The following is a 15167-nucleotide window of genomic DNA, read 5'->3' on the forward strand; positions in this document are numbered from 1 at the left end:
GTGGGTGTTAACTAACGCTTCCAGAGTGCCCTTGTTGAGATGTGACCTTTCAGGTGCTGTGCTACTTCATTCTCAGGCCTTACCAAGAATCTCCTTACAGAAAGTAATGTAGATGTGTCTTTTCTAGAAGACACTGTATTTTGACTGCTGTTTATTCCAAATAAGTGACTTAACATATACTTGGTGCTGATGTCACTCAGCTGCAGAGCCTGTGCATGTAGAGAACTGCATGTCTAACTAGAAAATTAGTTTGTCTAACAGCAGTGTTTTGTAGAGGAACTGTTCTACTAATAGAATTTTGTATTTTCTATGAGATTCCCAAATAATGTATGATATTTCAAGGGAAAGATAGTGGTATGGCAATAAATCAAGAGCTCATCAACTTTCAGCTTCTAGTAGTGTGTCTGTTCCTGTTCATGCTGAAGATGGGTGAAACTGTCCTTGATTCCAGAGGGAGAAAAATCAAACTCTGTACAGATACTTTAGGCTACCTTTAAGGAACCACTTAGACTATATTTGAATGGAAGCAGTATGCAGCAGTAATAATTCTTCTGAAAAAAATATTACTGATTTGTCATATTTTTAGGTGGTCTTCTCAAAGTTGGAAAATAATGTCACTATACTTGTATGCTAGAATGCATATTCTAATTGAATTGCAAAATTTATCTAATATGTGCTTTTTCCACATACTTTATTTGACTCTCACCATTTACCATCGTAGAGGAAGTTTATAGGAGAAGGCTAAAAGAAAAACGTAAGCCTTGCAATTCACTTTTGGCTTTACCTCACTGTTCCTTTCACAAAAATTAAAACTCAAATGCATTCTGCAGGAATAATTCAATGTTTGTTTAGATTTGGCTGTCTAATTGTAATATACATGAGACCATTGCTTTCATTGCTTGCAGCAAGCAGACAGCTACTTGCCCTGTTTGGTAGGATTCCACTTCAGAAAAAAAATCAGAGGCTCACAAATCAGATAGTTGGACTTCAAAGGGACATTGTCAAGGTTAACAGAGCCAAAACTTTTAACCTTTACCTCTCTTTATTTGTACATATGTAGAACCCATACAATATCTGGAAAGATGGTTTTAATTGAAAGCCTCCTTCTTTGGAGGGGAAGGATTTGGGCTTTTTTTTTTTAATCAGTGCACTAAATTAAAAAAGAAGTCTCAATAAAAATGTTTACGTACTTGATGTTGGTATAAACACTGTAAGTAAAGTTTGCTTTAACGTGCTTAAAAATACCTTGACACCAGTTCTTTTTGAAGTCTCATATTTATAAAGAGAAATTAGTAGGACTGTGATTTTTTTAATGGCTTTTTGAAAATCTTCCAATTGCTTGCCCACTAGCTGCTGGCTTTAGTTTTTGATTTGGCTGGGTCTGTGCATGTCTTGTGTTACTAACTGTTCTCTTTTGCAAGAGTAGTGCTTGCAAAGTTCATTTGCCTGTTTTAAAATTTAGTCATTACAAGGTGTGTATTTTTCAGAATCACTAGAAGAAAAACTAATTACAGTGTTTGCCAGTAGTCTAGCTATGACATTTTATGTTCAACATTTAGTTGTAAAACATTTTGTTTAAAGATGCTCTTTAGCAGTATTTTCTTTCTTCTCTCTCACTTCATGCCTGCCCCACATCTGGTTTTCATAGTCTTTTGTGAAACAAGTGGGTCTGGTTTAATGGCAAAGCATGAATTCCTTGAGTGGCAGCTACAGCAGATAAAGTATTTCAGGTTCTGTCTCCATTGTCTAGACTTTATTTAGTATAGGTTGGTACTGGAGGACTTGCTAGGAATAGTCTATAGAGAAGAACCGAAAGATTTGGTTCAGCAAAGTTAGGATGATGTGATTAACAACTTCATAAATTTTCAAAGAGTGTATTTTAATTGTTTTTGACTATAACATTCCTGAATAACCTCCATCTTGTAACACTAAATTCTGTATTAGCTCTTGATGTAGATTTTGACTCGGTTATTCATACTGAAATGTTTTAAGAAAAAAAAAAAACAAATTTACAAATTTTCCTCATATCAAACTAGTTTTTGTTATTTTTCATTTCCAAGTTTCATGAATGTCCTTGAACTACTTCTCATAAGCTGGCAAATATTTTTCCTAGATGGAATATAATGAATTTTCAATCATACTGAAAATTATTTCCTTAAATGTGTAACAGAAAACGCACTCTCATCTTTTGCAAAATAAGCTTCAGTATTTCCTTTTTTTACTACTTGACTTTTAGAGTATAAAATAATATTATGTAGCCTTCTATAAGCAAAATCAGCATGTTTGCGTTGTACGAGGCTTTTAATAGTTCTGCTTTTGAAAAGCTCTAAGTTAAATGTAGTTTAACAGTGCATTTGCCATGCCACTGACATGGTTTTGGTTACTCATAAGAACATAGGGAGAGTATCACAAAATATACATTGTTTACACTAAATATAGCAAGTGTATTTTCCTTATAATATTTTAAAAACATTTCTAGATCAAGAAGTTCAACGGTTGAAGATAGGAATGGAATCGTTATTGGCTGCAAATGAAGAAAAGGTGAGAAAATAATCCTTGTTCTACATAATAAGAATGAAATTATGCTTTTGAATCTCTGTAATGATCTGAAGAACCTGCTTTCTGTAAGCGTGGTATTGCCCTGATTTTTGGATTATCCCATGAGATTGTGACAGAAGGTGATTTTTAATAGAAAGTGTGGCTGACCTTGCTAACCTGGCTGCAGAGCTTGGGAGGCTCATGAGATTCCAGAGGGGAGTAGAAAGCCAAGACTGTAATGAGCAGAATCTCCTGTTTTCTGCTGTTGAAAAGATCACTACGGTTTGGTCATCTGTGGCAGCTCTTCATCTTCCAACCTAATCTGAAGTGCATTGATATCCCCAGTTTAGATTATGATATTAAAAGGAAGTCAAAGTGGCCTTTAAATCAGACTCAGATTTTGGGAGAAAAGGACCAGAATTTAAAGAGACAAGGGTAAGAAAAAGAGTACTAAAGGAGAGGAGGAGTGAAATTAAACCCATTTAAATGGTAAATATGATTTTCGTCTCTTACCGCCTGCATGCTGTTTGCCTGTCAATTGGACAATTCAAGTGCAGGGTTTAGGGCTCAGTCTTGGAGGATGTTGAATCTCTACCTTCAGATGCCACTGACTTACTACATAAATTGTTCCTTATTTTTGGAGGGGGGGGGTGGGGGACTGAGTGGGATTAATTCTTGAGGAAATTGTAATTCTTGTTTTAGGATAGTAAACCAGGCCACAGGACTTTCCTTTATGGTGACACATTCGTGTATCATCAAATAGACAATAATATACATCCCTAAAAAGTTCCTTTAGTACGAGGGGAATCTGGGCAGGACAGTGTCAATTCTGGAGAACATTGATGTGACTCATAACAACCTTTACGTCTTAAAAACTCAAAAAGCCAAAATTTACATCTGCACAATAAAAGGCATGGCATATCTCTTGCTAAAGTTATTCCAAGTCTGCATAAGATTTTTGCAGTTGAAGGGAACACAAAATATTGTTGCTTAATGTCCTAATATCTGGATATACTCACAAGGAAAGGAGAGTTATTTCCTTGGAAACTGTAGTCTTTAAACTAGTGGGCTGATGGGTGACCCACAGTTTCTTATATGTTTAATGTAGAGCTGTTACCTTCAATAATACTGTAAAATAAAATATTATTCCTGAGGGAAAACAGCTCTAATTAGCTTTTGTGATAACTAAATATTCCTTGTGTCATTTAGGACAGAACGTGCTCAACTAAGTTGCTAGTTAAGTGGTGCACATATTTCTTTTTTTTAAAAAAATGGGTATGTTAGTCTCAGTTCTTTGCTATGAAGAAGAACCTGTTGCTTCTATCCATAGTTGGGATAACTGGGCATCTATTTTAGGCCTCTTTTGTCTTGCGTATACTTGCTGAGGCGTGAAGGGAGGATCAGCATCATCGACCATTCTGTAATGTGGTAAAGGTCTGGTTTCTGTGCAGTTATTCCTACAACTCAGTTGATCTCTGCTGTGACTGTAATGTAGCACACGTGTACTGGAGCAGATTTTAATTGAAATATCTCTGACACTGACGTAGCTACAGCAGTGCAGCAGCTCAGTATCAGCTAATCACTTAAATACTTGCCACCTTCTCTGGAAGGTGTTTTTTTTTCTTCCAGTGCCCACTTCTGTGCTTCTGTGGCTTTCCTGACACCTGCTTGTGAAAACTAGTTCTTTATTACTTGCTTGGGTTTGTGTTCAGTGCTCTGTAGTCACAGCATTGGGCAAGATTATTGCACAGGAATGGTGGTTTAGAACTGGGGTCAGATTGCAAGGTTGCACACTTAGTGAGCGATAGCAAGAATTTATTGTCATCGGGGACACAGTGTCACATATAGAGATAAGAGAAATGACAGATCCAACCAATTACATAATGATTACTACCCATTGCTATGTTGTGTCTGTGCAAAAGGCAAGTGCGCTCCCTGAGTACGTGAATCAAGATGCTTTCTGTACATAATAGGAAAGCGTTAGGTATTGGAGAAAGAGTGGAGCTGGATAATGCATCAGACATTCATGAGGCCTCGTTTCTTTGGTTCTGTACAGGTTTGACTGCCTAAGTTCAAAAAGGTGTGTTCAAAACTGGAGTAAGTGTAGATGTGGGAATGCAGAACATATCCTACAAGAGAGGATTAAAGAACATAACTAGGTTGTTAAACTATACAAAACATAAATGTGATTTACTTTACGATTACAGGTATGATGGTAGCAAAAAACAAACACTGCCCACTTCAGGCAATTGAGGTTCAACTCCAGAATATTCCCTTGACTCTTAGAAGCAAAAGCAGATTTCCAAATTATGCTTCTGTAAATAACTAATTTACTAGTAATGTCAAACTCCACTGGTTTCCTTCTATTCATAATTTCACACTGTCCAGCAGATATTATGTATGATGGCAAACAAAAGCCAAGAAATGTTCTTTACAAGGTATGTGAGTAGGACCTGATCCTGCTTTCTGGAAAAAGACCAGGCCAAACTCACAGAAATGAATGTGTAATAGTGTTTCTACAGGTTAAAAATGTAGGATTTTAAATACTGTTTCATTTAATGCTTTTCACAGGACCGTCGAATAGAGGAGTTAACACTGTTGCTAAGCCAGTACAGGAGAGTCAAAGAGATAATGATTGCAGCTCATGGTAAAATGTCTTGTGAATAATTTCCTGATATCCGGTCTTTTAAAAACTGCATGCACTACGACTGCTATTTGTTGTCCTTCGAAATATATGCATATAGTAATATATATTCCATTATGCATATATTTGTATCATGTTGGATTGCTATGAGAGCAAGTATACACTCTCAGACACAGAGAGAACCACAGTATGTCTTGAGCAGGCTTGTGTGTTATTGCCTGTAGTTTGTGGAGATTTCATTTTTGTTTCCTATGCTGTAGTCAGTACAAGAAAATAGGGTCAAATCTGTCTGGAGATGTAGTTACAACATCACTATTCAGCAAGACTTCTGTGACTGAATCTTATGCTCAACTCCTAAGTCATAACCTAAAATTTGTTCTACATCAGTTAATAGTAAATCCCTCCTTGGAGCCTAATTTTGGTGCTATATGTTGTCTTAGATGGTGTCGTTAAGGATACTGATTGATAAGGAAGGACGACTGATGAGATCACTGCTCTGGTTATAGAGCTGTGTGAACTGCTCATCAGTTGGGTCTGAAGCACTGTGGTTTACCTCCTTACGTGCCAAGGCAATCTGAAGTCAGCAACTGCTCTCCTTAAAACACTTGCTATATATGGAGCTTTGGTTGCAGAACTCCTACATGCATGTAGTGATGGCTGCATGGACAGCTGGGGCCATGGTGTTACTAGCTACTTCATGCAGTCCTATACCCCCTCACTGATGGGACTCCTGGAAGTCTCTTCCACAGTGCAGGCCTATGACATATGTCCTTCATGGCTAAAGCTTCATACTTCCTTTTCTACTGCTGCTGGCTGCCATCCCCTCAGCTGTACATGGGCTATAGAGGCCAGACCAAAAGGAATTACAGCAAAAACGGTGAAAAGGAGGGAACAAACAGCAGGACAGTTGCGCAGACATAGAATTTGTCAGCACAGGGGCAATTAGGAAAGTTCATTCAGATTAGCTAAAGGCATGAGTTTACAGTATTTTTATTAAATTGGATTATATCCCTCTCAAGAATCTATTATTCAAAATTAAAATTACATTGTTTGATTTAAATTAAATCATCTGTAGGAGATAAATAAAGTATACAGATAGGTATTAAGTTTGTATGGTGTTTCCTGTGACCATTGTGTTATAAGTAACTGTTTTTTACAGTGTAAAATGGTATCAGGAGACCTTAGTGGATGATGAACATTAATTAATTAAATGCATCCTATATTCAAATTTCCTACACCACAGTTCAATTCAGGAATGGCAGTAATGAACAGCTGCCAGCCAGCTAGTGTCAGTGACACAATGTTTTCCTTCTACATCATGGCTTTTTATATGGCATTCATAAAAGGGAAGCTGATCTCAGGTGCAATTTCACAGAATCAGTCAGGTTGGAAGAGACCTCTAGGATCATTGAGTCCAACCGTTGCCCTGACACCACCCTGTCAACTAGACCATGGCACTAAGTGCCATGTTCAGTCTTTTCTTAAACACATCCAGAGATGGTGACTCCACCACCTCCCTGGGCAGCCCGTTCCAATGTCTAATGACCCTTTCTGAAAGGGGGTCATTTCATACAGTTAGGAGGACTTTTCTTCTTTTTTGCTAAAAAGTTTTGCAATTAATATAGTAAGTTCTGTTGCCCTTCCCTTCCACTAAGAAAAATCCTGACAGCTGACCAGGCAAGTTCTGGTTTGGAGGGAACAACTGAAAACCCATGGTTGCTTTGGTACACACAATGTAATATATTTAACTTCAAAATCTGGGGAAAAAATCCTTGTCCCATTTATCAGTTACGCTGCAGGAAGTGGAGTGGGTTTTAGGACAATCTCATTTTAAGCTGCCACCTTAGTTTTCAGTACTAAATTCAGTCTGGGGAAACTTGACCTTCTGAAAGGACAGTTTTGTTCAACGTACTTCATCGCATTAACAAATGCAATATTTTCAGGTCTTGTACGGCAGAATGGAAACTTGTATTTAACACAGAAGAACAGGGAACAAGAGCCAGGTAAATCTCTCTCTGAACATTCATTTAAAGAATAAAAAAGTAAGTTCTCTCACTTGAAAGTGTTGTTAAAGTAAATCCAAAGGCGTGATTGTAGCTTTTGGAGACATGTTAACTGCCAAGTTACTACACCACTGTTACCCTGAGAGTAGGTGCTCTCAACAGTAACCCCTGCAGTTCCACTCTCCTTGGCCACATCCAGGCTGTACATATTTGAGTGCACCATCCCCTGTGGGACATGGTTTTTGGAGGACACTTGTGTACATGAGCAAGGAGCAAGCCATGATGCTCTGGATTATTGAGCTGGTGCTGCAGGGAGTGTGATGGTGTTAATGTATGCTAGTAGAGACATCAGTACAGTGTAAATAAAAAAACAGTGGTGCTCAGCATAATAAAACCCAAAACCTGTGTGAGAACTAGAGTGTGTACTGAGATTGTCCACACTGAGGTGCATACTGTTATGGCTACAATATTATTATCACAGCCCAAATGAGCTTGTTACCTTATGTGTGTTTGTGGGAGTCTCACATTTAGGTTGGCACAAAATATCTCGCTGATTGTTTATTTTTTTTATTTCTAGAGATGTGTTTTGAGGGTTCCCTTTGAAGTGTAATCCCAGCTTAAAAACTTTTGGTAGAATTCATGGGTTGAAATCTTCTGTCTCTGATAACTGCTACAAATAATTATTTGACAGACACACAATCTATTGTAAGCGTTTCTTATTTCTGCTTAAGGCAAGCTACAGTTCATGTTGAGAAAAGACTCTCTGAGTTTTCAAGTGGTCTCTCTTCTAACAGTGCCAAGGCTTAACCATAAGATTTGGTGTTTTTTCCATAACTGCCTTGAGCTGCTGCACCTCTATCACATAAATTAGGAATTATTAATGTGCTTAAAGGTCAGTCTGAATTTCTTCATCATGGCATAGCAGCCCTTCCATGTCCTGTATGCAACCCTATGCATAGGAGATCTCCAGAAAAAAATTCTTACCCAAAATACTCCAGAAGTTTGCTGAGCACTAAATATTCAGACCCTGATTTAGTATTGCAGCTTTGACATTTTAGGAATAAAAATCCTACTAAATAATGTATTTGGAGTATTTCAGTATTTGTTTAGATCTGGGATATCCAGAAAAACCTTGAGTGTGTTTACCGTGTTCATCCTTGAACTGAGCATGGGGCACTGTATTACGATACAGATGATGTCAAACCCACATACTGCCTATAAATCGATACACTGTGGGTAAGAAAATGGTACCAACTTGAACTTGCCTCAGAACATCAAACTGTGAATTAGAGTGGTTCAGAAGCTGCCTCATAAGCAGCTCAGCTACTCACAGCAGAGCACAGCATATAACTAGAAGTGGTATATTTGTTGCTCTGCTATAAATCAGCTTGCTTGTAAGTCAGAGCCCAAAGGAGGGGTGGGGAGCAGAGAGGCTGGTAAACTACATGCATCAGGTGAAGACTGAAGGGGAATTTAGAGACTAAAGTATTAGACTGTCTGATATGGTCCTAAATGTTATTTTTTGGGCCTGTTTCTCTCCCTTTTTGCTTCTAATCTTTAATGCTCACAGGCTCTTCTGTCTCTGGTGGCAGTGAAGAGGAACTCGAGACAACTTTAAGGAAGTGGAATCTTTTGAGTAATCCTCAAGGAGAATTACTTAAAACAGAGGTACTTAGTAAAGATGTTTTAGAAGCAAGTTCTGCTGTGTATATGATTTATATGTATTGTTTTCTCTGTAGTAACTAAGGTAATGTAGGTGAGGGTTTGCCCTTGCTGAATTTTTGTGCCTCTTGGTATGGGCACTATAGATTCAGAATCAGGCAGTAGAGTTACAGGCTTGAAACTCTTCTATTTTACATAGGCCTCTTCAGGAGAATTGTCACCAGCTACGCTCTCTCCAGTGCCACACAAAGCTATGGAAATCAGGCAAGACCTTTGTTTCTTGTTTTTCCTGTGGATTGTCCTAAGTCTGTATTATTTGATGTTTAACTGTTGGCATCTTGTCTGGCCTGTTCTTGGCTTTGCAAGAACCTTTGGGTAGTTGCGAAAGCAGTGTTTGCCATAGGAGTTTGCAATATGTAGTTGTATAAGGTTTGAATTACAGGAATAAATTAGCACTTTTATATATCAGAAGTATATGTATTGTAGTACTTAAAACAGTATATTTTATTCTGATTTAAAGTGGAAGCATTCCAGTATCTTCAACTAATTTAACGTCTCCACAAGAAGAATCTTTGGAAGCCATAAATAGGTAAGAATGAGTATATAGCCAGACATTTTTTTGTAATTCTGCCTTTTTCCATTTTAAAAATCTTATTTTAAAATCCGTTAATGTTGCACAGGGTTCACAGAGAGTTATTACTGTCTACTCTTGCTTGTTAAGTGCTTCTAAAAAGTCACCTATAAATATAAGGTTTAAAATTGCACATTGTGCCTTATTGCCTTTCATTGTTGATCAAAGGATGTCTTGTTGCTGTTTCTGACTTCATCTCTTGCAGTTCCCGATACTATGAGTTTTAGGCTAAAAATATAACAAAATAAATGAATCTCCTAATTCTGAATTATCTGTTATATGCAGACATTATGTGATACATACAGCTGTCATATGATACAGCTGTGGCATATGCAGACATACTGTGTTGTATTAACTGTTGCTTGTTTGCCTGTCGTTATTTTAAGGGTTCCACAGAAAAAAAAGTCAAGTAGTTTAGAAGACTTGCAGAGTGAATCCCTGGAAAAGGTTGGTTTATTTGTAATCACAATTTCTGGTGTTTAATATCACGACTAAAAGATAAAGGTCAAGTATAAATATTCTTTTTGTTTCGTACACAGTAACCCTAACTGCCACTAACATTGTCTGTGGGGAAAAAATCCTAATGATAAAACAGTTCACGTTCTTTTTTTACCCCATTGCCAAGCTTAGAATAAACAAACTAGTTGACACATCCATATGTACACATCCTTAAATTCAGCTTTTCAGCTGAAAGAGAAGAAAAACATTTAAGAGAAATACAAAAAATCATGTCAATGAGTCATTTTCTTGAACTGCAGTGTTATTTTGTTGATAGGTACGTGTTTTTAAAACAATTTTGACTTCCAAATCACTAAAAAATGTTAAGGCAGCAAATCCTGAAAGTAATTAAATAATGGGACTGGGTATTTCCACATAGGATTCCTTTTTCAGTGTTTGCATGTAAATGAGTGTCGCTCCCTGACGTAGACTTCAGGTACAAATGGCATTCCTGAAGACAGTAGTGATGCTGCCTTAGCTAAAACAGCAGGAGCACTGTTATTAATTCAAAAGCTTAATTCCATTCCAGAATAAAGACTTTCCGATTTACAAATTCTCATTACATTATGCTCCAGAGGCTTGTTTTGTCATTATGTACATTGAGATTTTTCTGCACTTGTAATTGTGCTTTGTGAGATTGTTATGGACACTTTCTATACTCAAAACAGGCGTAATACTATATTAGCCACAGACAGTAATGCCATTTAAAATGGATACTAGTAATATGATTGTTCCAGTTCTTCAGATTTTCTTAAATTTTTCTTAAATCTCTGAAGATGACAGTGACCAAATACAATGTTTGAAATCTGTGTTGCACTCATTTGATTGTGGTCGTACATGTGACAAATCAGTTCAGAACTAACATTTTATTCCATGTGGAATTTATGAAGGTCTGTTTTCTTTTCATAACTTTTAAATTATTTTCTCATCTTAAATTCAAAAACTTAATTTGTCTCTGTGATATGATGTGATAAGGCTGTACCTACACATTTAGGCTGTAAATCTGCTCCATCTGTTAAATAGGAGTCCATAGAGGAACACACAACCACCCAAGGATATAAGAGAATTGTAGCAAGCCAGCCCCACGTTCAGCAAGGCATTTAAATTGTATGCCCTAATCTATGTGTGAGGCTTCCTAGTGAAATAAGTGAGACCCTCCCTACGCATATGAGTGAGTGGCTAAATGTGAATTAGTTACAACTAAAACTAAGGCCAAGACACCTTGTTTTGCTGACTTAGCATGACAAGACTCTGCTGCTTGCACTAAGTCCAAGAGAACCTGTGCTAGCGGCACTGTTCACTGGAGCTCTTCTACTTTGCACAAAACTCAAATTCCAATTACGTCCAGCAATAATAAAACACATTGTTATCTCTGACCTAGCCATGCTGATATTTTTATCACTTAATTTCTATCACAGCTGCTTTTTATGGTTTCAGCTGGATACATACAGTATTGTGTATGTTCTCTTGTTATGGCAGTCATTTTCATATTATTTTAACTGTTTAAAGAACTAATATGTTCCCAGCTTAAAGTAAGTCTACAGGGACCACCCAGAAGCCTAAAAGTAGAAAAATTCCTTTGATCACAACAGAACCTAAACAGGGCCTGAATTTTGTAGAGTGGTTTCAACAAACACACTTAGTATTAATTATTTTATTGAAATAAAATGAAGAGACAACAGACCTTGTAATATATTGTCAATGCATTAAGTAGCATCACTATAGTAATAAGACTACAATTGATGTTCTGTGTCTGTATGTTAATACTAACATTTGTCTGTTGCTTTTTTTCATAAAACTTTGAAATTACTCTCCCTGCAACTCCATAGTGTGTAGACGGAAAACCAGTACAGCCTGTTGTAGAACAAGAGGTATATTAACTGTAAACTCTCTTAACATTTATCTGTTGTGATGTGCTGTGATAGTCTGGCTGTGTTTTGATTTTATATTCATTTTCTTTTTAAAATACTTGCATAGTTCAAGTACTGACAAACTTTGAGACCAGGGGTAAGGATTTGAGAGGGAAATTGTTTTTTTTATCTAAAAGCTTTTATGTGAGGTTAGAAGCTGACGTCAGTCAATTTCAGCAAATACAGTGCTAATGTAATTTCTCTACTTGTGCAATTTTTGGTACAAGTCAGGATGTACTCCTGCAGTTGCCAAAACAGGAGCAGGGGTTGAGGAATTAAGGAATACGGACTTGCAGTTATAGTATCACAAAGATCCCTTTAGGCCTTGAAATAAGAATAGATAAACCAGTAGTTATCTCATGAAATACTTCATGTATCATCCTGTCACAGACAATGTGTTATAAATGTTTTGAAACAATTTTGTTGAAACGGGGTTAATAAATAGGAGCATACTATATGTTTCTGTATACTAAATATACTTTGTGTATTTTCAGTCCAAAGTTTTCCTATGTAATCTCCTTTCTGATACTGAAACCTTTACCAATATGAGCTTACTCAAAAACACACATTGAATGTACACCACTCCCACTAACGTGAAATTGAGCTGCAGGTTCATTGCTTGTCTGGAAAAGCCTCTACATTCCTATAGTTCTGACGGTTGTGGGACATACATTTTTGTCCAGTGACGGCTCCTTCATCTTTTCCTTTGGATTCAGTATTGAAGAAGGCTCAACAGTCAGTTTCCAAAACTGTAGACAAGTACCTTTGTGAAACCCATAGGCTCAAAACTATCAGATTTAAATGCAAGTTCTAATTTACCCTTGCACAAGGAGCAAGATCCCCAAATAGTTGATCACTGAAAAATTTAATGCAAGGAAAATTAAGAGATACTCTTATTTTTAGCAAACGCTACATACCATTTCAGTACAATATACTGAGACTTTGAGGACCACCTCTTGTGAGCTCTGTTGCTGCAGGACAGTCCTCCCAGCATCCGTAATCTCACTGATGCTAGTGACACTGTGTACGTGTGCCATAGCTGCAAGCAAGCATCCATTAGACTCTGTTTTAGCCTGACGTGGACAAAAACTGTAGTCAGCAGCCATTCAGACTAGCCCTAAAATACAGCTCAGTCTAGGCATTTTTTTTTCCCCAGCATATCAAAAGCATATACCCTGTGCTTAGGTTCTATAATAGAATTGGCAGTTATATATTTAGCTATGTATTTGGCAACTGTATACTTAGCTATAATTATTTTTTTAAAACCTCATTTTTTAAATGTTATCTATACAAAGAGATCTTAATTCTTACAAAAGTGAAATTTCTGTAGCCTAACTTTATCGTTGATTCTTTTACTGTTATTAATGGCGGTGGGCAAATATGTTTGATGAACTTTGAGTTATACAAATACTTTTGGCTTAAATTCCCACGAGATACAACTGCAAGGCAGAAACATAGACAGCCTGGTGAAATACAGGGGAAAAAACTGACAGAGCAAAGAATGGGCTGAGAAGTAACTAAATGCATTTCTGGCACTATCAAAGTTGACCTTGGAAGGACCAAATTATTATATAGTGCCAGGGTCCTGGAGGAAAGGGAGACAGCTAGAAAAATTCTTATGACAAAACCAGGTAATATTCAGCATACATTATACTTTAATGAAATATACAGTCTGGCTGAAGTGGAAGGGGCATATGAGGGAAGAGAAGGCTGTGTCTTAGCGAGAAAACTTTGTGAGCTGACTGTTGGATTTAAATTGAATTATCTGTAAGCAGGAATGTGGAGGGGGTGGTGTCATTTTGAACCGTGACCTTCAAATACTTTTTCTCAACTTATAAAATGTTGTGTACTGGATTGCAAATACTACCAGTGATTTGATTATTTATGTATTTTATTTTTCCTCTCTTTAAAAAAAAACAGAGTAAGCCAGTTGTGAAAGGCAGCAAGTATCAAACCTTGCCAGGCAAGCTGCCTCGACCCTTACAGAATGGAGAGCAGGGAACATATAATTCACCAGATGGCTGTGGCATGAACGACGAGGACAGCAGCATCCCGAGCCTCAGTATGTATCCACACCTCCCTGTGAGGGTTACGTAGAAGGGAAAAAAGCAAACTGTTGGAGAGGTTGGGACATACACGGTGTGTAATCTGCTGTGCCAGAACAACGGACTGCGACATTCACACCATTCAGTTAGGGAAAGTTCTACTTCTTTTTTTAACAGCATACCAAAAATATTCCACATTAGCTCACTGGAGAGTAAAGGTTTTAAGTTAGAGCGTTCTTTTCTGTTGCACTTGATGATGTAATTTGCTGACATCATTGACAGTGTAAGTAATGAAGAGATGCTGTTTGTGGGGAGATGCTGATTGTGGGGAGAGTATTCTGAAAGTCAACAAATCTGTAACTAAAAATTGGAACTTTTAAGAGATGCAGACATATTGACAATATGAATAAGCAATGTTTTTTCCAGATACGCTTCCAGTGCTCCCCTGAGCTTGCTGATCTGTTTCTTTAAAAAACAAGCAAGCAAACAAAAATGGACAGCCAAGTACATCATCAATACTTTTTAAAAATGTACACTAGATTGGTGTATTAAAACAAACCAACCCATCCCTTGCCATCCCTCTGCATTTTAGTGTGTGAAACTTTACAATATAACTAGCACTAACTTGTGCATTTCAGGCAAAAATCCTAGTATCAGCACTATGGGTTGCTGTGGCTTGTGGGGACCCATGAGTGAAAAAATTAACTTCCTAGGTGCAGGAAAAGATCAGTGGATTTGGAAAATACAAGTATGTCATTATTCCATAACCACAGCCATGTGTGGAAGCCTCTATTAATTTCTTTTTGGTGACATCTTAAGCATAGATTTATTGACAGAAAATATTAACAGTGAGGCACAGAAGCAGGTATTTGCCAAGGACTGAAGAGCTTGGGAGCTCAGGCACAAGAGTATCCCTTGTGATTTTGAAGTGCTCCTACGCTTTAAAAGTTGTAGTGAGGTGGTTGTTGTTTAGTTGTTTGGTTTTTTTTTGTTGTTGAGGTTTTTTTGGGTTTTCTTGGTTTGAAGGCCTTATTGTCCTAAAAGCTGGTAGGGTGCTGTAGTTTCAAGATTTCAGTAGGTTGTGGGTTGTTCAGGTTTTTTTTTTAAAAGAGTTTTTCTGCAATTGCAACATTGTAGGCAATGCACCAGCCCTGCTATTATGTCTTTAACTGCAGGATTATCCAAGGATGGGTGATCTTGTAAAGGAAAATGTTATTTTTCTAGAAACATGCAATG

General features: G+C 37.3%; 2 protein-coding genes across 7 annotated transcripts in view; one reads left to right on the plus strand and one right to left on the minus strand.

Moving 5' to 3' along the window:
- PPFIBP2 (PPFIA binding protein 2) overlaps window positions 1-15167 on the plus strand; it is a 109225-nt gene that overhangs the window by 82600 nt on the left and 11458 nt on the right. For all 6 annotated transcript variants that reach the window (XR_011048103.1, XM_068399902.1, XM_068399905.1 and 3 more), the window contains 8 exons: window positions 2480-2541; window positions 5110-5185; window positions 7126-7185; window positions 8756-8853; window positions 9047-9111; window positions 9368-9436; window positions 9865-9925; window positions 13807-13948. Coding sequence is in view for 5 of the 6 variants with exons in the window: in XM_068399902.1 (XP_068256003.1) it covers window positions 2480-2541; window positions 5110-5185; window positions 7126-7185; window positions 8756-8853; window positions 9047-9111; window positions 9368-9436; window positions 9865-9925; window positions 13807-13948 (633 nt within the window). In the remaining variant the exon portion in view is untranslated. The remainder of the gene's footprint in view (window positions 1-2479; window positions 2542-5109; window positions 5186-7125; window positions 7186-8755; window positions 8854-9046; window positions 9112-9367; window positions 9437-9864; window positions 9926-13806; window positions 13949-15167) is intronic.
- Window positions 1-15167, minus strand: part of CYB5R2 (cytochrome b5 reductase 2) — a 42168-nt gene that overhangs the window by 2125 nt on the left and 24876 nt on the right. The gene's annotated exons all lie outside the window — the stretch shown is intronic.

Source organism: Nyctibius grandis, chromosome 4, assembly GCF_013368605.1.
Source record: "Nyctibius grandis isolate bNycGra1 chromosome 4, bNycGra1.pri, whole genome shotgun sequence".
Classification (NCBI taxonomy): domain Eukaryota; kingdom Metazoa; phylum Chordata; class Aves; order Nyctibiiformes; family Nyctibiidae; genus Nyctibius; species Nyctibius grandis.